The sequence below is a fragment of the Panicum virgatum genome, unplaced genomic scaffold (genome assembly GCF_016808335.1).
Source record: "Panicum virgatum strain AP13 unplaced genomic scaffold, P.virgatum_v5 scaffold_4415, whole genome shotgun sequence".
NCBI classification, from domain to species: domain Eukaryota; kingdom Viridiplantae; phylum Streptophyta; class Magnoliopsida; order Poales; family Poaceae; genus Panicum; species Panicum virgatum.
In genome coordinates, this window is record NW_024376386.1 from 1,737 (window position 1) to 27,543 (window position 25,807).

At 46.8% G+C, this 25,807-nt stretch overlaps 2 protein-coding genes across 14 annotated transcripts; one reads left to right on the plus strand and one right to left on the minus strand.

Annotated features, from left to right (window-relative positions):
• Window positions 1-1,577: 1,577 nt before the first annotated feature.
• Window positions 1,578-15,880, plus strand: LOC120694252 (DNA topoisomerase 4 subunit A-like). 13 transcript variants are annotated; one of them, XM_039977413.1, is made up of 11 exons: window positions 1,979-2,144; window positions 2,354-2,574; window positions 2,644-2,794; window positions 13,693-13,768; window positions 14,058-14,111; window positions 14,542-14,620; window positions 14,807-14,884; window positions 14,950-15,048; window positions 15,142-15,228; window positions 15,458-15,551; window positions 15,642-15,880. In XM_039977413.1, the coding sequence occupies exons 3-10, from the start codon at window positions 2,713-2,715 to the stop codon at window positions 15,545-15,547; spliced, it is 645 nt and encodes a 214-aa protein (XP_039833347.1). In that variant the 5' UTR covers window positions 1,979-2,144; window positions 2,354-2,574; window positions 2,644-2,712; the 3' UTR covers window positions 15,548-15,551; window positions 15,642-15,880. The 13 variants fall into 13 exon arrangements, 11 of the variants coding, with proteins under 11 accessions (XP_039833341.1, XP_039833347.1, XP_039833348.1 ...); XM_039977414.1 differs by having other exon boundaries at window positions 15,467-15,551; XM_039977405.1 differs by having other exon boundaries at window positions 1,992-2,144; window positions 15,444-15,551; window positions 15,642-15,877.
• Window positions 15,881-20,927: 5,047 nt separating this feature from the next.
• Window positions 20,928-24,741, minus strand: LOC120694254 (disease resistance protein PIK6-NP-like). Its single transcript, XM_039977421.1, has 3 exons — window positions 24,433-24,741; window positions 23,493-24,313; window positions 20,928-22,993 (listed from the first exon to the last, which is right to left on the minus strand). The coding sequence occupies exons 2-3, from the start codon at window positions 24,299-24,301 to the stop codon at window positions 21,055-21,057; spliced, it is 2,748 nt and encodes a 915-aa protein (XP_039833355.1). The 5' UTR covers window positions 24,302-24,313; window positions 24,433-24,741; the 3' UTR covers window positions 20,928-21,054.
• Window positions 24,742-25,807: the final 1,066 nt, after the last annotated feature.

Below are 25,807 nucleotides of genomic sequence, written 5' to 3' on the forward strand. Positions count from 1 at the left end.
TTCTCAGCCAGTTGTGGTAGACGCACTGGAACTTGGTGATGAGGAGGCACAAGTCGTCGTCGCCCAGCGTCTCCAGCTGCTCATCTGTAATAGAAGGCAAAGAGGCAAGAGAAAAGCCAAGAGCAGAGTTAGCGTTAAAGCTCGATCCACCTGACCAGTCACAAGAGCGATGCTCTTGGAAGGAGGGGCACCATTGAGCTTGGCTCGTGTCTGGTTATCCACCTCGGTGGCCTTGAGCTTGCTGAAAAGCTCGTTCACCGTCAGAGTCTCATAGCCAGCAGACTCAATGATGGTGTTCACCTTGAGATCCCACACAGAGCGATCAAGTGCGTAGAGCAGCTTGAGGGCCTTCTCATGCTCTGTGTACTCAAGGGCATCAGCAGATCTGTTCGCATTGACTTTGTTCACAATCGATTGAAACCGACTGAACATCAAGTCAATGCTCTCACCCGGCTCCTGTGTGAAGTTCTCATATTCACGCTGGTGAGTCTCGTACATCCTGGCCTTGACCTGAGGTGTGCCCTCGTGGTAGTTCTCAAGGCACGTCCAAATCTTGTGGCTTCCTGAAAACCCTGGACGCGTGAGAACTCCGCACGAGAAACGCCATCGAACAAGGCATTGACAGCCTTTAGCCTCGTGCTCGGTCACTTGAAGAGGATGACCCGAGCGGCAAGTACCACGTAAGCCTGGTTCTTGGTTATATCCCAGACCTCGGCTCCCATGCTCTGCAAGAAGGCTCTCATGCGAACCTTTTAGTAGCATAGTCCTCACCGGAAAACACCGGGATCTTCCCAAGACTCGCCATGGTCGCCAAGTGGTTTTCGAACCGGTTAAGGTACTGAAAACCTTAACCAAGCTCTGATACTAATTAAGGGACCGAAACCAGTGACCAGAGGGGGGGGGGTGAATGGGAGCCGATCAAAAGTTCTTCCGAAATTCAACCCGTCGGCTTATATCCCAAAAATCACCACAAGTCCTCAAGAGTTCTAGGCTAAGTTTTGGAATAGCTATGGAAGAGCTAAACCAACACAAAGGCCATCCATGTAATTAGTTTTATAATTAATTTATATTTAATACTTCTAATTAGTAATCAAATGTTGTTAAAAAATTTCACCCAAAAAATTTTGGGAACTAAAATGCCCCTTTCTCTCTACCAAAAATTCATCGGCCGCCGCTGCCTCACGCCGCTCTCCTGCCAGCAGCTGCTGCCCCGTGCGCCGCCCGCGGCTGCCCATGTGTGCCGGCTGGCCCGCGCCGCCGCGCGGAGCCGGGAACCCCTCCTCCGTGAGTCGCCACCGCCAACCCTAAACCCCCCTCGCGACCCTAACCTAATCTGATTCCCCCGGAACCCTAACCCCCCTGTCCCCCCATTTCCTTCGCAGGATCCAGCCGCGGCCGGCGGGTGGGGCGCGAAGCCAGGCGGCCTCGGCCGCCGTTGCTGCTTGGCGAGGCCGCGCGGGGTCACCGCCGAGCGACGCTAGGTTGTGGCCCTTTCCACGCCCCCAGCGACGCCACCTCCGTCGAGGGGCTCGAGGCCATGACCACATCGCACGACGATCCCAGGGACCCGCGGGCTGCCGACGTCGCGCCGGTGCCGGCGACTTGGCTGCCGCTGGCACGGCACATCCCGGACGAGGAGGCGACGACCACCAACAAGGCACGTGCAGTTTTTCTCGTTCTTGGCTCGATTTCTTAAATCCGAGCCTTTAGGGAGCTTTTGGTTGGTTTGATTCGTGCAAAGACATGTGTTGATGCTACTCCATGAGTGAATTTGATTGAATCAACACAAGCATGAAGAATCGAACCAATTTCGTTTTGGTGAGAAAACTACATTCTTGCTCGTGATCTGAAATTCCCTGAGTTTGAGTTCGAATTGAGACATGACTCTTTCGGGATAGCTTACCAACTCCATGGAGATCACCTGTGCAAAGTTTGGGAGCGATTCCTTTTGGTCAATTTTCGGGCGTTTTCTTTATTTATCCTGTCGTCCTTCTCTTCGAGGCTGCGGCAGCGGTTTTCAGGAGGAGGGTCGATGGGGATCAAGGAGCAGGTGCTCACCAGGCAGCGCCAGCAGGTGCTCACCAAGCAGGCTGTGGCGGCTAAGATGGTGGTTGCTGTGCTCATCTCTGAAATCTCAGTTTTGGGTAGCTGACTATTCTTGCTATTTCCTGTTTGAGTTGCTACCCTTGTGGTGCATAGCTAGAACCAAATTATGACTGAACAACTGACACTGCCCCAAACATACATGTAGTCGTGACCACAATTTACAATATCATAATATTGTCCCCTCATGCCTAACTTGTACTTATAATTGATCTTTCCTTACTATCTTGTTTGCTGTATCATGTTGCAGTTCTTGGAAGCTTTCTTGCAGCAGTGAACAAATTCATTGCTGATCGTTATTCATGGAATTACACAGCATCTGAATACCATGTGTATGAGTTCTTTAGGATCAGCATACGCTCCCATTTGAGTTGTCGGCAAGGATATAGGCTGGGGTTGGCAGTATGGTGTTAATTTGGGCCCATTTGAGTTTGGAGATTCTGCTTGCTTGTGCTCTCCTTGGCATTAAGTGTAATCGATCTTTTAGCTGCCATGTTTTCAGGTTATGGTCTTATGTATCTCACCCTTTCCTGTTTTCAGGTTATGGTATGGATCTCTACATACGACTGAAGCTTGCGGAGGGTATGCAGCAACAGCCTAGCTAGGCCGATGGCCTATTGCCGGTGGCTGGGGACTGAACGGATCATTTTTGCCGCCACTTCCCACAAGAACGGCTCGACAATCTCTGCAGGTAGTTCCTTCCTTCGCGTTAGGGAAACTGCAATTTTCTCTCCGCGTTCCAGATTCAATGAGAGCTATTGAGGAACGAGAGTACTCTATCCTGCTTGTGATGAGTGAATTGTCAACCGTGCGGTGTGATCGTGCGCTTGGTCTTTGGATTGCAGGTACACGGGCGTCGAGTGTCGACGGGGAGCTGCCGTGGAGGTGCTGTGGCCGATGGACCGTGCGATGGACGGCGGTGAAGGGCAGCCGGGACCGGAGCTCAGACCGGGCGGCAGCTGTGGCGTCAACTCCTAGATCGAGGGCGCAAGCGGCGACGGAAGGCGGGTTTCTTGGTTTGCGCCACAAACCAAGGAGGCGGACGGCGGTTGAAGACACCGAGTCGTGGAGGCACGGGCGTCGGTCTCGGGACTGACGGAGGCGACGGGTGTCGACTGCATCTAGGGCCTCGCTGCGGGCGAGGAGGTGACGGGCGTCAGGCGGCGTCTAGGGCCGTTAGAAGGCCGAGGCGGGAACGGCGTCTAGGGCCACGGCGTGTGGAGGCGGGAATCTTCCCGCGCGTGAGGTTTTTGGCGGTTTTCTCAAAACCGGCCACCTACCCGGGTTTCGCGGACCCTCCAAAAAACCGCGGACTGGATCTTCATCAAGACCGGCGGCATCGCGGAGAAGACTTCATTTCGAAGAAAGAACCTCAGCCGTCGGATGAGATCATGTACAGGGGGTGCTGCAGGCCAACCGGTCTGACCGGTCCCTGCACCGGTCTGACCGGTCTAACCAACCGGTCTGACCGGTCCAGCGTACCGGTCTGACCGGTCCCGCGGGTATAAATACCCCTTCACTTGAGTTTGGTTATCAGCGGCTTTTGTAATCTATTCATGGACTCTCTGTTTTCCCAGGCCGCCGCCCCTGCGTCTCCCTCCCTCTGTTCCTCGTTTGAGTTGTTTTTGTCTATGGATTGTTGAAATCTTATAAGGGATTTGATTGGGAAAGGAGGGCCCTATCCTCCTCGTGCCCTCTGGGCTTTTGATTCGATTCAATCCCCTGGTTTAATGCCTTGTGCAATGGATTTTCGATTTCATTTTTGACACACTTGATTGAGAGGAGGCTACGAGTTCTTTGCTGTGATTGCCATGCTCCCACTCTGATCTAAACCCTCTGGAATCACTGGCGTGTTTCGAATTCGGTTCTTGAGTATTTGAGAAAAACCCCAATCCCTTTTGATCTCTCCCATAATTCTCACGATTCGTTGATCTTTAGGACGAGATCTTTTGGGGATATGTTCACGGGGTAGGGGCGAAGCAATCCCCCAAGTTTCAATCGGTTTTTCGTGGTCGTTTGCTCGAGATTCACCGTTTGAATCCATTTTCTCAGGGGTTTTCTGGGTGCTACCAGTCAGACCGGTAGGCAAGACCGGTCAGACCGGTCTGCTTGCTCTTGAACTGCCGTGACCGGTCAGAGCCGGTCCAGTGCACCGGTCAGACCGGTCCTGGCTATTCAGATCAGCTGTTTTCCAATTTGCTTCCGATTTGCTGCGTGGTTTCGCTCGCCTCGTTCGAGGCCTTTTTGTGTTGGTTTAGCTTTGTCAATAGCTACTCCAAACGTTAGTCAGAACGCTTGAGGGTTTGGGCGATTTTGGGATATAGGCCGACGATTCGAATTTCGAAGAAATTTTGATCGGCTCCCATTCACCCCCCCTCTGGTCACCGGCTTCGGTCCCACAATTGGTATCAGAGCTTGGTTGAGGTTTTCAATACCTTAACCGGTTCGAAAAACACTCGGCGACCATGGCGAGTCCTTGGTAAGATCCCGGTGTTTTCCCGGCGAGGACTATGCCTACTGGAAGGTTCGCATGAGAGCCTTCCTGCAGAGCATGGGAGCCGAGGTCTGGGAGATGACCAAGAACCAGCTTTACGAGGTGCTGGCTGTTCGGACCACGCCTCTTCAGGTGACCCAGCACGAGGCTAACGCCAAGGCCGTCAATGCCTTGTTCGCTGGCATTTCTCGTGCGGGAGTTCTCACGCGTCCAGGGTTTTCAGGAAGCCCACAAAATTTGGACGTGCCTTGAGAGCTACCACGAGGGTACACCTCAGGTGAAGGCCAGACTGTTCGAGACTCACCGGCGTGAGTATGAGAACTTCACATAGGAGCCGGGTGAGAGCATTGACCTGATGTTCAGTCGTTTTCAGTCAATTGTGAACAAGGTCAATGCGAATAGATCTGCTGGTGCCCTTAAGTACACAGAGCACGAGTAGGCCCTCAAGTTGCTTACGCACTTGATCGCTCTGTGTGGGATCTCAAGGTGAACACCATCATTGAGTCTGCTGGCTATGAGACTCTGACGGTGAAGGAGCTTTTCAGCAAGCTCAAGGCCATGGAGGTGGATAACCAGACACGAGCCAAGCTTAATGGTGCCCCTCCCTCCAAGAGCGTGGCTCTTGTGACTGGCCCAGGTGGATCGAGCTCTAACGCTAACTCTGCTCTTGGCTTTCTCTTGCCTCTTTGCCTTCTGTTTCAGATGAGCAGCTGGAGATGCTGGGCGACGACGACTTGTGCCTCCTCATCAACAAGTTCCAGCGCGTCTACCACAACAGGCAGAGGAAGAAGAACCCCGGGTGCTACAACTACGGCGATCTGAACCACTTCATCGCCGATTGCCCCCAAGAAGTCCGGCGGTGGCCAGAACAACTCCTTCGACTACTACCGCCACCGTGACCCGCGACGAGGGAGGCCTCCAACAAGGAGCGTCGGCGCCACAAGCACCACAGTCGTGACCGGGGAGGACGCTTCGACAAGGAGTCGCTCAAGAAGCGCTTCCAGTACAAAGCCAAGAAGCGGGAGAAGGCCTTCCTGGCGCAGCTCAGCGACCTCGACAAGAGCTCCGACACCGACCGCTCTTCTTCACCGACCTCCGACGACGACGACAAGAAGAAGAAGAAGAAGCGGGACAAGGAAGCCACCGGCTTCATCGGCCTTTGCTTGGCGGCCGGTCGGCGCAAGAGCTTCTTCACCATGGTGGGCGAAGCCAATGGTGCTCGTGCGTCTTCGGGTGGACACGCTACACCGACGCACTCCGGCTCTTCTCCTGGATCCGAGAGCGATTCAGAGGTAAACTCCACGATCGACCTGCTTGATACAGAGGTTAGGGAGTTGTACGCCGCTCTCGACAACCAGAAGAGGCTGCTTAAGGAAGCAGCTAGAGTGCGTAGAAAGCTTAGGGCTGAGCTGGCTTGTGCTAGGGAGAAGTCTAGTGAGGATGTGTAAGCTGGCTGCATATCTCACATGAACGATCTTGTTGCTCTCCGTGCCAAGCATGATGAGAACGTCGCGGACTTAGATGTTGCTAAGATTTCGCTTGCTGACGTTTCTCATGAGCTTGCTAAGGCCAAGCATGAACTAGAACTGGTTAAGGATGCTCCTATTGTTAGCGATGTGCTTGAATGCGAGGAGTGTCTTATCTTTAAGTCCGATCTAGCTTCGTTGCAGTCCAAGTTTGCTACTGTTGTGTGCGAGCTAGAGGAGATGAAGTCTAGGCCAGTTTTGCTTGGCGCTTGTAAGCTTTGTCCCACGCTTAGGTTGGAGCTAGAGGAGAAGAACGCTTTGATCAAGTCTTTTGGAAAGACTAAGATCGTAGAGTCTAGCCCACCTATTGACTGCTCTATTTGCCCCTGGTTTGATCTCTGATTTGGATAATCTTGCGGTAGAGAAAGCCAACCTGGAGAATGAGAATACCTATCTTAGGGCGACTCTTAGTTGGGTTCTGCTAGTGAGCCGCAGTTGGGCCATGATGATCAAGCAGTTCAAGCGTGGTGATGGGTTTGGGGTCGGTTACACGTACACGAAGTCAGTCTTTGACAGGTTGTACGGTAAGATTGGCAAGGCTGCTGGAAACACTGCTAGCACGAGCACGCAGCCTTCGCTTGTTGACCCCGCGGATGGTGTGCTTAAAGAACCACCGAAAGCACCTCCGCAGAAGCAGGTTTGGGTTCCAAAGCCCAATGAGCTGAGGAACTCCCTCGACACGCTCCCTGCTGCCACAGCCCTGGTTGCCCAGAAGAAAAGGGCTGCTCCTCCCCGTCCGCAGGCAGGCCTCCACCTCCCAAGCGTGAGGTGAGGTACCACTGCGAGTTTTGTGATAGGGAAGGTCACCTGGAGGAGTTTTGCTTCAGGAGGAAGCGGGTTGTGAGGGAGGAGAGAGCAGGAGAGACTGAACGCGGACATGTACTCTGCTGCTCGGGTGCATGATCCTTCTCGGCGTGGTGATAGGCAAGATGCTAGGGCGCGCCGTGTAGGTGGAGGTCAGGGAGACGGTGGTGGTTACCGTGCTCCAGCAGGTGGTCGCTTTGCCGGCCGTGCTCCTGGTCGTTTTCAGTACGGCTATGGATCACGAGACCGAGGCTTTGGAGGAGGTTTTGAGGCTCCATGCTTTCCTCGCGGTGGTGTTCGTCAGTCACGCGGTAGACGGGACGGGGGATACGCTTTGTCTGGTTTTGCTAACCCTTCTGTAGAGCAAATGGCTCGAAACTGGTTTGCTTCTCACTTTGCTAACCCTAGTGTTGAGATATTTGCTCACCCTTTGTCTCACTACTGATGTGCAGGTCAAAGGCTTGGAGAACAGGTGGATCAGGGACTCCGGTTGTTCGCGCCACATGACCGGAAATGACAAATGGTTCTCCAGCCTCACCCCGATGCGCTCAAAGGAGTACATTGTGTTCGGGGATACTGGAAGAGGAAAGGTACGTGGACTTGGCGCTGTTCGTGTTTTCTTGGTTGAACTTCTCTGGAACTCCTTTTGGCCCATCTCATTGCTTGATGGCTGGTCCTTCTTCTGATTTGTGGAAGTGGCATAGGAGACTAGGACATTTGAGCTTCGATTTGTTGTTGAGACTGAGCTCACTTGGTCTGATCCGAGGATTGCCCAAATTGAAGTTTGAGAAGAACCTTGTTTGCCATCCATGTCGCCACGGGAAAATGATTGCCGCTTCTCATCCGCCTGTTAATCAGGTGATGACCGCTCACCCTAGAGAATTGTTACACATGGACACTGTCGGTCTTTCTAGGGTGAGTGTCTGTTGGTGGGAAGTGGTACGTGCTTGTGATTGTGGACGACTTTTCTCTCTATTCTTGGGTCTTTCATGAGAACCAAGGATGAGGCTTTGAGTTTGTTCGAGACTTGATCTTGAGGTTGAAAAACGAGTTACCCCAGGCCATGAGAGCGATCCGCAGTGACAATGGCACAGAATTCAAAAACGCTCATTTTGACGCCTTTTGCAGTGATCAAGGGCTTGAACATCAGTATTCTTCTCCCTACACTCCACAGCAGAATGGAGTTGTAGAGCGGAAGAATCGGACGCTGGTTGAGATGGCGAGGACGATGCTCGATGAGCATAGGACTCCTCGCAAATACTGGGCTGAGGTGGTTAACACCGCTTGTTACATGTCCAACCGCATTTTCTTGCGTGCTTTCATGCACAGGACTTCTTATGAGTTGCGGTTTGGACGCCAGCCCCGTGTTGACCATCTCAGAGTTTTCGGTTGCCGGTGCTTTGTGCTGAAAGATGAAAATCTTGATAAGTTTGAGTCTCGCTCGTCTGACGGTATTTTTCTCGGATATGCTTCTCACTCTAGAGCGTACCGTGTGCTGATTATTGATACTAACATCGTCAGAAGACTTGTGAAGTCACTTTTGACGAGACTGCACCGTGCAATTCTTCTGTCTTTGAAGTTGCAGGAGATAATGAGCTCGGCACCTCCATCTTTGAAGATGAGGAGGAAGAAGCTGCAGATGGCGAGGCTGAGGCTACCACGCGTGCTGTGGACCTAGTTATCTCTGCTACGAGCTCGGACGATGAAGACGGCCCCGATCCGACTACGTCTACTTCACGGGGGCTATTCGAGGAGGTGACTCAGGCTACACCAGCTGCACCTGAGGAGGCACCAGCTTTGGTTGAGGAGGAGGCGACTTCGACACGGGAAGCACCGCGACATATTCAGCGTCGCCATCCACCTCAACAGATGCTAGGTGATCTCAACGAGCGAGTCACCAAGTCCAAGGTAACAAGTATCGCTGGCTTTGCTCATTCAGTGTTTGTTTCCTCTTTTGAGCCCAAAGATATTGGACACGCTCTTTCTGATTCTAATTGGGTCAATGTCATGCATGAGGAATTTGAAAATTTTGAAAGAAACCAAGTTTGGGTTTTAGTCGAGCCTCCACCTGCTTGTAATCCCATCGGAACGAAGTGGGTTTTCAAAAACAAGCAGGGCGAGGATGGTTTGGTTGTTCGAACAAGGCTCGTCTTGTTGCCCAGGGGTTTTGCCAAAAAGAGGGTATTGATTTTGAGGAAACTTTTGCCCCTGTTGCTCGTTTGGAAGCTATTCGAATCTTTCTTGCATTTGCTGCTTCCAAGGGTTTTAAGGTTTTCCAAATGGATGTTAAATCTGCCGTCTTGAATGGTTTTATCGAAGAAGAGGTTTATGTAAAGGAACCCCCTGGTTTCGAAAATCCCAAGTTTCCAAACCGTGTTTATAAACTTCAGAAAGCTCTTTACGGTTTGAAACAGGCACCTAGAGCTTGGTATGATAGATTGAAAACCTTTTTGCTGGCTCAGGGCTTTAAAATGGGATGTGTTGATAAAACTTTGTTCCTCATGCGATCTGGCACTGATTTCCTTTTGGTTCAGATATACGTGGATGATATTATCTTTGGTGGCTCTTCTCACGCTCTTGTCTCCAAGTTTTCTGAGCAGATGTCCAGGGAGTTCGAGATGAGCATGATGGGTGAGTTGCAGTTCTTCCTCGGGGTGCAGATCAAGCAAACTCCTCAGGGCACTTTTGTCCATCAAGCCAGTACACTAGAGACTTGCTGCGGAAGTTCAACATGAGTGACTTGTCTCCTCAGCCGACTCCGATCAGCACATCTACGGCGCTTGATGAGGACTTGGACGGTGAGGCGATGGACCAGAAGGAGTACAGGAGCATGATCGGCTCGCTCCTGTAACTGACGGCGATGCGACCGGACATCCAGTTCGGCGTCTGCCTTTGTGCACGCTACCAGGCTTCTCCGCGCACCTCCCACAGGCAGGTGTTGAAACGCATCTTCAGGTATCTGAAATTCACCCCTGAATTTGGTCTTTGGTATTCTGCGGATTCTTCTCTGGTTTTGGTGGGCTTTTCTGATGCAGATTTGGTCGGTGTCGGTTGGATCGCAAGTCGACATCCGGCACTTGTCAATTTCTCGGTACATCTTTGGTGTCTTGGTCCTCTCGTAAGCAGGCTAGTGTAGCGCTTTCTTCTTCCATAGAAGCTGAGTATGTTGCCACTGCTAGCTGCTGCTCCCAGATACTTTGGATGAGACAAACCTTGCAGGATTATGGCTTGAGTTTCGGTAGGGTTCCCATATTTGTAGACAACATGTCAGCCATTAGCATTGTAAAGAACCCTGTCCTACACTCCAGAACCAAGCACATAGACAATCCGATTCCATTTCCTGCGAGACAACCATGAGAGAGGACACATAGACCTGATCCATGTCCCTTCAGAGAGGCAAACCGCAGTTATTCTCACCAAACCGCTTGAGCAGGACACTTTTGCTCGCTTGCGAGGGGAGCTTGGGGTTTGTTACCCCTTTTGATCGCTGACTTTTGTTTTGGTTAGCTTGGTAGGTCTTTGTTTTGCTTCTCTTTGTTTTGTAGGTTTGGTAGTTGCATTGTGCATATGCATTGTACATGTTTGTATTTTGCATTTGTCTCACTTGCACTAGCATTCATGTATACATTGCTATGATCTTCTAGTGCCTGCTAGTGTGAGTTGATAAACTTGATCATGTATAGCTTGCTCCACTGTGTATATTACATCATCTGAGTTAAGCTATTTTGATTTGAAAATCTGAAAACATGATCACCCTGTCTTGGCTACTAGCATGTTAGGGCGTGTTGATATGCTTTGCTATCTTATTCATGCTAGTATAGCCTTTCTGTTCAGCAATTCACACTTGAAATGATCTAAATCTGATAAATTGCTTGAACTGTTCTTGAATTGGATTGAAAAGATCCAGGTGGGATTGCTTGTCGCACTGATCGAGCTTTCGGGACGGCTCATTTTGCACTTGTGAGAACCCGGCAAGGCTGTGCATGACTGAAACGAGTGCTTTAAGCTTCTGATTGTCTTTTGGCATAGGCTTGGCCTCGTTGCTAAGTAAAGCATGATAAGCTTTCAACCTCTGGCATTAAGAATTGCTTGATATAAATTTGATTGAAAAATGAATGTTCACAACATGTTTTGGCTGGTTTGGCTCACCTGTATGAGTTTGAGTAGCACTGCTTTCCATTCCCTACTTATTAGTGCTAGATCATGGGTGATGCTTTTATTTCTCCTAAACTGAACTTGCCTAGCTCTAGACTGATTTGATATACCATGTTGAGCTAGATGCAGGTCTTGTTTATGGATGCACACATGCTTGAGACTAGATGTTGCTCATATCTTTGTATCCCTGAATGCTTTCACTTACACCTCCTGCATTGCATTCATTGCATAGCATCTGTTCAGGGGGAGTCTCAGCTTCAGGGGGAGCTCTAGTTCTTTGTAGCCTTGATGTGTGCATGTGCCAACAAGGGGGAGAATTTTGAGAGAAGTGATCGAACAAGGGGGAGACTTGTTTGATTTTTGAAAAACTTGTTATGCACAGGGCTTTGAGAGTGCATCATTTTGGGAGAGTTGCACTTGTGAGAGGGAAAAATTTTACTTGGGGAGTTTCTGCTTTGTTTTGGCTCCGGGTTTCCTCGTTTTCCCTCTGCTTCTTGCATGACTGCGTCGAGCATTACCTCTGTCTTTGAGGAGTCATGTTTTGGCTTTTGATCGATTGCGTCGAGCCGTTACCCTTGTCTTAGGGGATCGATCTTTGCTTGAGTAAGTGACTGTTCTTGCCTTTCTGAGCCTTTTGTCACTTGCTTGAGTTATTCTCTTTCAGTGCTTCTTTGTTCTTCTTTGGTTTCACTTCTCTTGGTTCGTCTGTGGTGTGTTGACAATGCACTCATCAAGGGGGAGATTGAGGAACGAGAGTACTCTATCCTGCTTGTGATGAGTGAATTGTCAATCGTGCGGTGTGATCGTGCGCTTGGTCTTTGGATTGCAGGTACACGGGCGTCGAGTGTCGACGGGGAGCTGCCGTGGAGGTGCTGTGGCCGATGGACCGTGCGGTGGACTGCGGTGAAGGGCAGCCGGGACCGGAGCTCGGACCGGGCGGCAGCTGTGGCGTCCACTCCTGGATCGAGGGCACAAGCGGCGACGGAAGGCGGGTTTCTTGGTTTGCGCCACAAAACCAAGGAGGCGGACGACGGTTGAAGACGCCGAGTCGTGGAGGCACGGGCGTCGGTCTCGGGACTGACGGAGGCGACGGGCGTCGACGGCGTCTAGGGCCTCGCTGCGGGCGAGGAGGTGACGGGCGTCGGGCGGCGTCTAGGGCCGTCAGAAGGCCGAGGCGGGAACGGCGTCTAGGGCCACGGCGTGGAGGCGGGAATCTTCCCGCGCGTGAGGTTTTGGCGGTTTTCTCAAAACCGGCCACCTACCCGGGTTTCGCGGACCCTCCAAAACCACGGACTGGATCTTCATCAAGACGGCGGCATCGCGGACAAGACTTCATTTCGAAGAAAGAACCTCGGCCGTCGGATGAGATCATGTACAGGGGGTGCTGCAGGCCAACCGGTCTGACCGGTCCCTGGCACCGGTCTGACCGGTCTAACCAACCGGTCTGACCGGTCCAGCGTACCGGTCTGACTGGTCCCGCGAGTATAAATACCCCTTCACTTGTGTTAGGTTATCAGCGGCTTTTGTAATCTGTTCGTGGACTCTCTGTTTTCCCAGGCCGCCGCCCCTGCGTCTCCCTCCCTCTATTCCTCTCGTTTGAGTTGTTTTTGTCTATGGATTGTTGAAACCTTGTAAGGGATTTGATTGGGAAAGGAGGCCCTAACCTCCTTGTGCCCTCTGGGCTTTTGATTCGATTCAATCCCCTGGTTTAATGCCTTGTGCAATGGATTTTCGATTTCGTTTTTGACACACTTGATTGAGAGGAGGCTACTGAGTTCTTTGCTGTGATTCCCATGCTCCCAACTCTGATCTAAACCCTCTGGAATCACTGGCGTGTTCGAATTCGAGTTCTTGAGTGTTTGAGAAAACCCCAATCCCTTTTGATCTCTCCCATAATTCTCACGATTTGTTGATCTTTAGGACGAGATCTTTTGGGGATATGTTCACGGGGTAGGGGCGAAGCAATCCCCCAAGTTTCATCGGTTTTCGTGGTCGTTTGCTCGAGATTCACTGTTTGAATCCATTTTCTCGGGGGTTTTCTGGGTGCTACCGGTCAGACCGGTAGGCAAGACCTGTCAGACCGTTCTGCTTGCTATTGAACTGCCGCGACCGGTCAGACCGGTCCAGTGCACCGGTCAGACCGGTCCTGGCTGTTCAGATCAGCTGTTTTTCCGATTTGTTTCCGATTTGCTGCGTGGTTTCGCTCGCTCGTTCGAGGCCTTTTGTGTTGGTTTAGCTTTTCAATAGCTACTCCAATCTTTGGTCAGAACGCTTGAGGGTTTGGGCGATTTTGGGATATAGGCCGACGATTCGAATTTCGAAGAAATTTTGATTGGCTCCCATTCACCCCCCTCTGGTCGCCGGCTTCGGTCCCACAGCTATTCACATATTGGGCTCTGTTGAAATCATATAGCATTCCTCAACATGCAAGATAAAGGACTTGCATGTGCGTAGTCCTTATGAACATGTCATCAGTGTAGTTTCGTTACTCTGTCAATGCAGCTAGGACTGTTCATTGGGGATTTCTTGGATAGCACTATAGACCATACTGTTTGTTTTCCTCACTGGTTTTCTTGCTCTTACTAATTGTCTGAAAACGAACTTTCTCAGCTGAAGGCCAGCTTACAGTCAACGTCTGCAAACCAACTTTCTCTGCAAACCATTTTGATTGCTGTAATCAGAAGAGGTTTTGGTTACTATAGTTTGAGTCTGTCACACAATTGTGGTTGTTTACTATATTCTTAGATCATAATTCAGGATGCATCTCAGGCAAACATATGTGCTATGCCTACCATTAGAATTGCAAATCAAAGTGGTATTGTGAATTTGGTAACATATTACTTTTTTCTGATTACTGAGAAAATGCCTTATGGCAAATGACATGTTTCTTTGGTGGGATTAGCCATGAATTCAGTTCCTGCCATTTCTTTGTTGGTGAATTTGGCGCTTTGATGTGGAGCATGGTTCTGCGGCAGGTTGGCACAATTGCTCGCCCTGAAGTGGCTGGCCGCAATGCTGGTCACATCACGGTGAGTTTGCTTGTCAATAATTATTTGCTGATTTTTGTTGCCTTGTGTTATCTTAAAGTTAGCTAGAGTCCTATTGATGAAAATTTCCCTTTACTGAAATTTCTGGGACTTGTCAAGTTAAAAAATGGAAGGAGTAGTGATTCAGTTCCATTTATATTGTCTCATTGTTCTGCTTCTAAATTGTATCCCTATATATATTCCTGACGCTAACCTAAATGCTGCTGCCAAATAAATTCAGACAATATAAACCTCCTATATGCACGCCTGTTAAGTTTATCCGTTGACTTTTTTTTGTTATATATTTTGAATGGAATCGTTGACAAGTAAAAATATTTTGATGCAAAAATCATTCAGGCAAAAGAGGTTCCTCTATGAGCTTGGTGTACATGCTGTGCTGAAATTGATGTCGAGCCTCCACATAGCAATTCAGGACAAGATGTGAGCAGAGCAAACCATGGTTGTATTCAATCCTTTCTATCTCATGTTTTCCAGTGTGCCTTGAAATCATGGTAAGATGCTTGATTCATATGCCATTGGGAAAATATGCTTTGGTTCCATCTCATTTTGAACTAAAAAATTCTTATTAAACACTGTTGCCTCAAACAATGAACCTCGATATATCAAATCATTTTTATACTGTCTATTTGTCTATTAGAAAAGCTCTACTGCGGAATGACATTATTATTTTTGTGCAGTCACTAGCAGAAGCCATGTTCTTGACTGATCTGGAGCTGAATACAGTATCTCTTTTCACTTCTTTGATGTCTTTCTCTGTGAGTTGTTGTATGACATTTTTCTTTCCCCCATCCGTTTCATGCTGATTTTTGTTATTTTACAGGTTGACTTCGTACCAAACCTTGATAACTTACAGAAGGAGCCATCTCTGCTGCCAGCTCGTATTTCATCTTTATTGTTGAATGATTCTTTTGGGACTGCGGTATGAGTTTGTATTCACTTTATACAAGTGCTACTAAGTCAGATATTTATTTATGCAAAAATGGGATTCTTACAGTTGTTTAAATTGTTTCAGGTCGGAATGGCAACAAACATTCCTCCTCATAATCTGGGGGAGCTTGTTGATGCACTTTCTGTTATAATTCAAAACCCTGAAGCCACAGTGAGTAATTTGTACCACATATCATTATGAGTTCAGTATTATGTACGCCTGTTTGTATGCATGTATGTTGAAAAGGCACTCAGCTGCTATTTTTCCTGTGATAATTATTAACAAGTTCCCATAAGAAGCAAGGAACAGCAAATATTTTCTTACCTTGGGCATGATATTATTACCACTTTTCATATCCCGTCATAAAATCATTGGAATTATGTTAGTTTTGTGATACCAGCTTCTTCAGAAACATCCAGCTTCTCAATATGGACATTCAATTTCAGGAAAGAAATCTCCATCCCGGAGATGTTCAAGAGCACGTGCATGACAATGTAAGTATATATCAGTTCAACATATATATATAATTGAACATGGTTGACTTATTTACGATCTATATATTTGCATTTGTGCATGGGATACAGGTCTTAAATTCTTATATTCACCTATATCTAGATGATGATGAAGGAACATTCCACTATATGGACCTGCAATTCTTTGTAAGCACATAGAGTCGTTCGATATACATTCTTTTCTTGGACATATCATATTGTTCTCACTTGATATGGAATCTCGAACTGTATCTATATTGGACCCAATGCCCATACCTCACAATTTTAAGTTGTGATTTTACTCTATGGATGTGTTTGTGTAATCAACATAATAACTTTGCCCTTTGTGTGAAATATATATTTCTCAGTTTGGACTATGGATCATGTGATGAATGGTGTCAAATTTATCCATGGCATTAGCACGGGCACCTTACTAGTAATTGATTAAGGTACCAAATTATCTTGAATTTTCTGAATCGAAAATTAGATGTGGATGTGACTCGGAGTAGTTCACTACCGCTGTTGATGGATGGGCCAATTTGATAAGGAAAATTATAAGGCGCGTACGGTCGCGCCCGCACACAACGTCGCGACCTTGGTGAGCTGCCAGAGGATGGTGGGCCGCTATGGCCCACGTACCTTTTTGTTTTGATCACACTTTAAAAATGAGAAAATCTAAAATTACTTGCATTTTGGTTCAGCAACTCCACGCATGCCTACGCGTTGTCGTATTTGCAAGCCGCAGCAAGGACGAGAGGAAAATGATTCTTTGAAACTATTTAAAAAAATATTTTATCTATTTCATATTACTTTCGTTTTGAGAACCGATTGCATTAATGTGTTCTACAAGACAAGACGAACAAAACTAGACCACACTTTCATATGTTTTAATGATGTTTTATATTAATAGCAACTTATGTGGTGACTTCTCTCTTTGATGTAACAACTTATGTCCATATCATACGACTGTAGTAACAACTTATATGTATAGCGACTATTGTTTTATATCAACTTATATATACGAGCATACTATCAATTTTATTTCCAATAACTTTTTATAGATAGATGTGGATCAGCTCATGTGTATAATAGATGGTGTTTCTGTAACAACTTTTATCTTGTATGTGTGACAACTTATATCTATATCTTATATGTGTGGTAAATCATGTGTATGAAACATTCTATTTTGTGGCAACTTATGTGTATAGCATATAGCAACTTGTTATCTGTATAAAATATCTTCAAAATATATGCAAGTGGGATTTTGTTTTAACCGTCTCATCACAGTGCAATCGTTATTCAAAACGGAGCTTGTATGAAAGAGAAAAAACATTTTTTAGAAAGTTGTGTTATAAAAAAAGCTTAATGTAGTATATCTTTATAGATCACGAGAAAAGCTGGACACGGATTTCACAGGATAGCGCTGCGCATGGTAAAAGCATACGGAAATGGTGTCGCGTGCTGCGTCAGCCGCGCGACCCGTCGCGCATTAGCGTTGTCCATTTGATAATGTCGGCCCTTGACAGATTCCATCACCCCCCGTCCAATTGTTCTTATGATTTTTTTTGCTTGACCGCTTGGTGTTGTGTATAATCATGCCTATATAATAACATGCTACTGGCGTTCTTCTCTCATGTCCATCGCTGACATGCCCGGAAGATTTTCGCTCTTGACAATAACCATACACTAGTGATTTGCTTCGCTCGATGGTACTGGAAAATTGCAGTCGCATTCGGACCTATGAGCTAGACCGTATCCGGAATTGAACATGACGCATTCTTTCACATGTTTCTTTAAATTCTTTCTTCAAGATCTCGTCTTTCCATGTATGTTAAGCAACAGATCAACGCTTCGTTAGTGCAAATTGCCGACAACCATGGGTCCGACCACGGTAGGTGAAGCTACTCGTGTGGGCACCATGCTCTGCAGAACAGAGTTATGCACGGAACAGAGCACATGGAAACAGAGCCTGCGTTCACCACTATCCAGTAATCTCCTACTTTCATTGCACACCGAAACAGAGCAGGCGTTGTAGTTGCATACCGGCACATATGCTCAGACGTCTCACGGGCACACATGACGACCTGGGCAACAAGTTGCAAATAATCCAAAAAATACTTCTTGTTCGTCTTCGTCAAACTTAGGTAGACTTCAGAAGATTAGTACAAACTTATCATTGGCGTAAAATTACGGTACTGCAGAAAATGGAGTAAAATTTAGCCAGCCGGAAGATCTCTAGGTTCCAAGCGTGCACAAGGCAATTTAATCTCTGCAGATGTGGGGAAGCAGAGGAACTTGTCATGTGCCAGCAACTTATCATTGGCGTTAACTCAAATCTTTTCTCCGATTCGTTATTCATCATCTCAACCTGAAACGGAAATAGAAATGAAATTAAGGTTTGAAGAAATAAAGCGGAGAAGATATGTTAGAATAAGGGAGAAAAAACAACTGGAGCTAGGGTGGCACAGGGCAGGAAAAACCAACGCAATTAAGTTTCGGAGAAATGGGAAATGAGAGAAGCAAGGAGTAAGTACAGGAGCTACCGCACATTCAGATTCAATACTTATATGAAGTCGGGGATGATTGGGGTGCATGTCAGCTGCATGCGTCAGCGCAGCTTTGGCTTGCTTCGCCTCCAGCTACCAGCAGCTCGCTGTCGCCGTCACCGTCGCGCTCACCGCGGGGCCGTACAGCGGCAGCACCTTCTCCATGGCCGGCCGCGTCGGGGTCTACGACGACAAGGCGGAGGCCGCGGTGGTCGGCGGCATCAGCCGGCTACCTGACGTGGAGGATGGTCGAGCTGGTGGTGTCCGAGGGGTACGTGATGGTGGAGCTCGACGTGCACATGTCCGTGCCGCCGGTGGCAATTGGTGGTCATCTCTTCTGTTGCGGTCGAGTAATTAATATATAGCACAATTAAATTAGGAAAAAGTTCAATTTACTCCTCTCAACTATAGCCAAAGTCTAGATAACCCCCTAAATTATAATTTGGTTCAATTTACCTCATAAACTATGTCATTTAGTTTATTTTACCCCAAAACACAATTTATCTTTTATGTTTCCCCTTACACAAGTTGAATTTTAATTTAAAATTTTGCAGGGTAGTAGTGGACATCATAATGCATATTTAGAAAAAAATTTATAATTTTTCCCCATTAGTTTTCATATAATTTTGAACTCCAATGACTAATTTATTATTAAATATCCTAACCTGTCAAAATAATGGTGAAAAATTATGATTTATTTTTTTTAACGTGTGTTATGGTGTGTACTATCATATTGTTAAATTTCAACTTAAAACTCCACCTATACATGGAGAAATGAAAAAGACAAATTACAGTAGGGGGTAATTTGAACCAAATGGTATAGTTTGAGGGGTAAAATGAACCAAACAATAGTTTAGGGGGTTATCCAGACTTTAGCTGTAGTTGAGAGAAGTAATTTAGACTTTTTCCATTAAATTAAATATGCTCGATCGTGGCAACTGGTCATGCATCTTTAATTTTGCGATCGGTCGAATAACACAGCACAGATTGCAATCTTGGCTGAATTATATTGCTGGTCAATCTTGGCTCCTCCAAGCTATTAATTGGCTTGATGCATGTGTTCTCCACATCATATCCATCCCTTGGGTTTCTGTCCGATTCTGCTCACACGCTGCCGCCCATCTTCTCCTCCGCGTTCCCACGCCGTTCTCTTCCCGTTCTGCACTGCTCCCCGGCTGGAATCGGCGCCACTTCCAGACGGGTTCGAGGAGGGCGGAAGGGGCCAGGTGATCCGGGGATGGGCGCCTCAGGTGGCCTGCGGGGAGAGGCGTGATGAATGCCCATGTGGGGAGGCGGCGCGACACGGCGTCCGGCCATGTTCTAGTAGAACATGGTGCCGAAACAGTATTGGTAAGATACTACTATGATGCCGTTCTTCCCTCATGTCCATGGCCAACCCGCTCGGAAGATTTTTGCTCCTATGAGATCATGCAGACTCGGCCTGAATGACAGACCGGGGTAATGAAGACAGAATGCGGATATGCAGGCAGTTCGCTCCCGACGAGTGTTGCCGACAGCCGGTTGGTTGGAGCAGAGATATGCACAGAACAGAGCACACGGAAACAGAGCATAGGGGGTCATCAAATCATCCATGCAATGCATCAATAATAACAGATGAGATGAGATGAACAGAACACAATGCAGAAAATAAGCAATGGGTGCGATCTTTGCTAGAACTAGAAGGTGACCGCACACCTGGGACCGCTGACCTGACATGCATGTTTCGGCACCATGTTCTGCAGACTAGAGTAATCCTTAGAACAGAGCACACCAAAACAGAGCATGGGGAATCACTACTATGTAGTGATGTCATATTCTCATCGCGCACCAAAACAGAGCAGGCGTCTTAGTTGCAATGAAATGCTACATCAGTTGCCCTGTATTAGAAAGAAACAGAGCGATCGACCATGCATTCAGGCACCGATGATCTGAAGTCTCACGCAAAATAACTTCTCGACCTTTTTCGTCCCATAAGCAACACTCATAATAGTGAATAAAATTGAGCCAGCTAGGAAATCTCCAGGTTCCAAGCGTGCACAAGCCAGACATCGTAATAGTGCTTAACCAACCAAATCTGACCCACAGACGTGGCATTTCCATGGGAAACTGAGTACATAACATCACTACATACAGGTGCCCTGTATTAGAAAGAAACAGAGCGATCGACCATGCATTCCTGACCCCTCAAAAAAACCATGCATTCCGGCACCGATGCTCTGAAAGTCTATGCAAAATAACTCCAGAGAGCAACATCAGTATGCAAAAAAGGGTTCGAGTTGTTAAGGTTAACCCACAGACAATGTAATAGTTCTTAACCAACTAAATCTAACCCACAGACATGGCATTTCCAGGGAACTGAGTAGATAACATACTATACGGTCGAGCGTTGGTAGTTCGTGTAATCCATGCTAAGCTCCACAGCCCACATAAACCTTAACTTTTAGGCTTTCCATGAAGAAATCTGTTTAGTAGATACGGCACTAGGGTCATCCTTAGATTTTAGTTCAGTTGGGATTTGGTACTGTCCACGGGTGAGCCGTGAGCAATCTAATCTCTGAAAATTGGCGAAGCTACACCAGCAACTTATCATTTTGCATTAAACTCAAATCTTTTATCCGGTTCGGTATTCATCATCCTAATCTGAGACAGAAATCGAAAATAAGATTAGATTAAGATGAAAGAGAAATTTAGGACTTAGGGGGTGGGGGGGGGGGAAACAGCCGTCTGCATAGGGCACGGAAAAAACAAACGCAATTAATTTAGAATAAAAATTTTGCAGTCTAGTATGAGACAAATATACAAAACTATGGTGGTCTCGCAATTAATTTTAGAATAACAACAGGAGCTAACCCACCTTCATCTTCAATTAAGATTGTAATAAAACAAAGCGGGAAAAAATGGCACAGGGTGGGAAAAAACTAACGCAAGGAATAAGGACAGGAGCTAGCGCACCTTCACAATCAATATACATCTATACGTATATGATGGTGGGGATGATTGGGATGCATTTTAGCTGCATGCTTCAGCGCAGCCTTGGCTTGCTCCGCCTCCTCCTTGCTAGCGCCTTCACATCGGAGCATAGCCTTGACGTCCTGCAGCGATGGCAGGTTCCCCAGGCCCAAGTCGAGACCACCATCGCTGCTGCCAACTCCTCTTGCCTCCCGCGCATAAAACAACGAATTCAGCCAAAGCTCTCTAAGCCTTGGCATAGCTCCTTTTTGAAACACCACCGGCCATACAAATTTAAAGAAGTGACAGAATTCAAGGCACGGGAACGAACCAGGACTAACAATTAACCCCTGAAGGATTCCCAGGTTCTTATTGTCCACCATCAGCCATAGATGGCGGAGAGCTGACAACCTCCCGAGGATGTCGAGATCCACCTGATGTAGCTCCCTCACGGAAATCCGTAGGCAGGTGAGAACCGGAACAAACGATGGATTCACCCAAGCCGGCAGTGTAGAAAACCAACAGCTGCCTTCTGCATTCAACAAACGGAGATGTCGAGGAGCGACCCAGGCATTCAATCCACCGATGTTGTGTGGCCCACGATGGACTGCTATACATAGTTCCTGGATCTTTTGTAACTTGTGTAGGCACCCCAACAGCTTGTCGTTCCACTCGTCCAATCTAATACGCAGCAACCTCAGTTCAGTTAGCTGGCCCAACTCCTCTATAATGTTTATGGTGGACAACTGCTCAAGGCATGTTAGGTTTCCAATTCCATTTGGCACTCTTGTAATCGATCCAATGTATAGGCACATCAAATTTCTTAGCTCGACAACACTTGAAGGCAAGATGGAAATAGGATTGCCCCTCACATCCAATGTTTGTAGAAACTGCAGGTTTCCTATTTCTTCCGGGAGCTGAGAAATATGCGTAGAATATAGTCTTAAGTACCTCAACTGGTATAAATTTCCAAGGTACTTAAGGCTATCAGTATGTGAAAGGTTGCAATGCTCCAAATCCAGTACACGTAAAAATCGGCAGCTGCCAGCAGCCGGCACTTGAGCAACGGCTGCTGGGAAGATAACAACTGACCTTGCACGTTGCAACAAGTTTCTTGTAGCTTGAGCTATTATGTCACTTTCCTTGCCATTTTGAAGGGACAACCTCCGAATCGTATTTGACGGAGATGTGCTATCCATATCACTCAGTACAGTAACAAAGTTTTCCTCAATTGACAAGGAACGGATAAGATCGAGCACCATATCATGTATGCGGCAACTATTTAGCACGCCATATTGATCTTGTATCGGTTGGATCATACTTCTGTTTATGAGCTCATTGAAGTAAAACTCTCCTATTTCAAATGGACTCTTCCCCTGTTTTTCCCATTGGATAAAACCTTCAGCTATCCACATTCTTATCAAGCGGTCCTTGTCAATTTCAAAATCTTCAGGAAACATGCTTAAATATAACAAGCAAGTCCTTAGATGGCATGGCAGCTCATAATAGCTGAAAGACAATATCTTTCTCATATTCTCCACATCCATATTGTTTTCCATGCCAGTACCAACAGAGTTGTACACCTCGTACCACTCCAGTTTATTTCTTACTTTGCAAGCTAGCAAGCTAGCCATTGTAATAATTGCTAATGGCACACCAGCACATTTCTTTAGTATTCTGTCAGATACTTCCGCAAGTTCATCATCAGGACATTTTTCTATTTCTTCATTGTTGTCTTTGTTTTTGTTACCAAATATTCTTCTAAAAAATAGCTTCCGAGAGTTGTTTGAAGAAAGGGGTTTCAGCTTGTAAGCACTACCAGCTTGTTCAGCAATATCAGCAATACGGGTAGTTGTAATAATTGAGTATCCAACATCATTATCAGGCAAAGCACATCTAATCCTTTTCCAAACTGAGATATCCCATATGTCATCAACAACAACGATATACCTAAACATATCACAAGTTATTAGAAAAAAAACTTGTGATTTTAGGATGGAAAAATGTTCTAATATTGTTCATATACCAGCTAGATGCAAATTAAGCTAACTGGCATGGAACACTACTGGAGATTTAATGATTAAACTAAATTAAAATAGCTAGGGAGTAGCTGGATTGGCAAGTCCGTGAACAAAATAAGTCCACTCAGAATCTTTGCCAAAACAAAATGTAGTCCAGTCAGGGAATTATTTGCACTTAATAATGATGTGATAAAGCTTAAGTGGTGGTGTTCTACCATTTAATGCAGCCGTGCATGAACATTTCTTTTTTTTTTTTGCGAGAGTGCATGAACATTTCATTAACCACATGTAAACATTTCATTAACCACATGTAGACTTGTACTTCATGTGTATAATTGATGAATGGAGTATTGTGAACAGAGGGTGTAAATTATCAGTAGGCTAAAAAACTTCATATGTATAAATTGGCGAAAGGAGTGCTTTCGTACCTTTTGTCCAGAAGGAATTCTCTGAGTACTTTTATGAGTCGACTCTCATCCAATATTTCTTCATTAATGCTCTTGCCAAAATCATTGAGTAAGCCCTTGAATAATCTCTTCAAGTCAGGAGTTTGAGACACAGAAACAAAAGCACAACAATCGAATTGTGCTATAATCTTTTCAAAAACTGCATTAGCAAGAGTTGTCTTTCCCAGGCCTCCAAATCCAAAAATTGAAACGGTCTTCCCTTGCTTCATGGGAATGTTATTCCCTTGTGTCAAAAAATTATTGATGAACTCATCCCTTGCCTCTTCAATTCCAACAAGCTCTTTCATCTCGGTGTACTGAGTGAATAAACGAGGGTCAACAGTAACAGGTTTATCAACACCAAGGTTGACCTCGTACCTGCGCCGCCGCTCGTGCACCTCCATGACGCGGCTCTTGATCTCTCTGACTTCTTTGGCAATCTTGTGGCGAACCTTTGGCTGCATCAACAAGTGGAGGCTCCTATCAATGACCTTTTTTAGCCCGTGCTGTTTGCCAAGCCCTTTATCCTTGCATTGCACCATGAACGTGTCAATGCTATCCTCTATGTCATAGGATAGCTCCCTCACATTCCTGGACCAGATCTTGTCATTATTGGGAAGCTGCTCTGCCGGAGTCCTGGAGATGTCCTCCAGCGCAGCCTTCATGCTCTCAAGCTCTTCTTGCAGGAACTTGATCTCCCCCTTCAGCCCCTTCTGCAGATTGTACTCCCCAGCGGCTAGACCAGCGAGCTTTGTGATGACGCTTGGCAGAGCCCCCGTCACGACTTCCATGGTTTTTTGCCCCTAAATAATCGAGTGCAAGGATTGAGATTTTTGTGTATGGAACATTACAGCCTCGCGGGCTGCAATCAGCAGTGTCGTGCAGAGTTGTAAAGAACAACAGATAGCGAGATGACACTCACAGGTCGATGCTGGTCGGGTATGGAACTTCCTCGCCGGGTCAGGCTGCCCGCAGCTTGTCGCCGATCGGGCTTGATTGACTAGAAGTCGCTGCTGCCGTGGGGGAGGACGGAGAGCCTGATGGTACGCAGGGGAGGCAAATAATGGACGAGAGAGACACACAAGGCCACTGGGGCCTGTCCTACACCTCAGGCCAATTGCTGCAAGCAGCTCTATGACAATGGAAGCTCTTGCAAAAGCGGGGTGGAGAATACCCTTTACCTGCGTTTTTTAATTAGGCATAATGCCTTTTGCTTTCATCCTTGCACCAACTAAAGGAACCTTCTTTTTTCTCAAAGCAACGCATGGGTCATCTGTTCTGTCCTGCTGTGTCCGTCTTGCCACTTTAGCAAAAGACAACGTTGCTGCAGAGGTAAAAGAAATCAAATGAAATAAAGTGCGCAGAGATTTTCTTCACCGTGAGATAGGCTTTAGCTATGTTATGTATTTATTGATCATATCTGATTTTCTTAAAGCATGTGCACTCACAAGACGAATCTTCTTCCTTTTCCTTAGACCAAAGTGAAGTAGACAGGCGGGCCTTAGTAGAAGATGGCATCTTCTTGCCCTGATGCTCATCCTTTCCCTTTACAAATCTCCGCACATATATCATTTCATATGCACTGAAGTCTGAACTCTGAATCCGGCTGAGTGGCAATGGAAGGAAACATTTCACTAGTTCTTTCATATGCAACGGAATCAGTGATCGCCCTGCACCTGCCTTCCAAAGTATAAGAACCTGAAGCAAACTTCAGAGCTGCAGTTTTGTTCCGTCAAAGATTCTAAAAACAGACTCCCTTAGTAGGAGTACTCGCACGGAACCTGAAACTCTGAAGACAACGTTCCGTGTGTTATGGGATCATCATGGTTGGTTTGGGTTCATTGCTGTGTTGTACCATAACCTTTCACGTGTTTTGTAGCAGAGATCAAAGCTTTGGTAATTACGAGTTGTAATCCCAATGTACGTGTGTGCCTGCTAAGTACATGGGGTTTTCCCGCGAGAGTTAGAATCTGTCACGTGTGCCTGCTAACTACACGGGATTTTCCTGCGAGAGTTGGAATCTCTCAGGCGTCGTCTCTGTTTTTTTATCCCGCAAAATGTTTGAATTTCAGTCAGGCATCGTCGTCATCCTATGTTCATAGAACAGGAGAGAGAGAAGCAAGGACTCACCTGATCAGATATCGATTGATCCTTGAGTAAATTCTTCTAGTACCAAAGAAATTTTGGTTTATACCTTTAGTGTTATTCCATCACTTTTTTCATATATACGTTGTTAACAGAGGTGTGGAAAGACGGATTTACCCCTGACCCTACACGTCTGTGTCTCTCTTCCTCTC

Coding starts and splice junctions, on each gene's coding strand:
- LOC120694252 (XM_039977407.1), top strand. CDS start 2,713: ATGGCCTATTGCCGGTGGCTGGGGACTGAACGGATCATTTTTGCCGCC. Junction 14,112..14,541: donor GCAATGCTGGTCACATCACG/GTGAGTTTGCTT, acceptor ATAGCAATTCAG/GACAAGATGTGAGCAGAGCA. Junction 15,049..15,141: donor ATGATTCTTTTGGGACTGCG/GTATGAGTTTGT, acceptor AAATTGTTTCAG/GTCGGAATGGCAACAAACAT.
- LOC120694254 (XM_039977421.1), bottom strand. CDS start 24,301: ATGGAAGTCGTGACGGGGGCTCTGCCAAGCGTCATCACAAAGCTCGCT. Junction 22,994..23,492: donor GAATTCCTTCTGGACAAAAG/GTACGAAAGCAC, acceptor TGATATGTTTAG/GTATATCGTTGTTGTTGATG.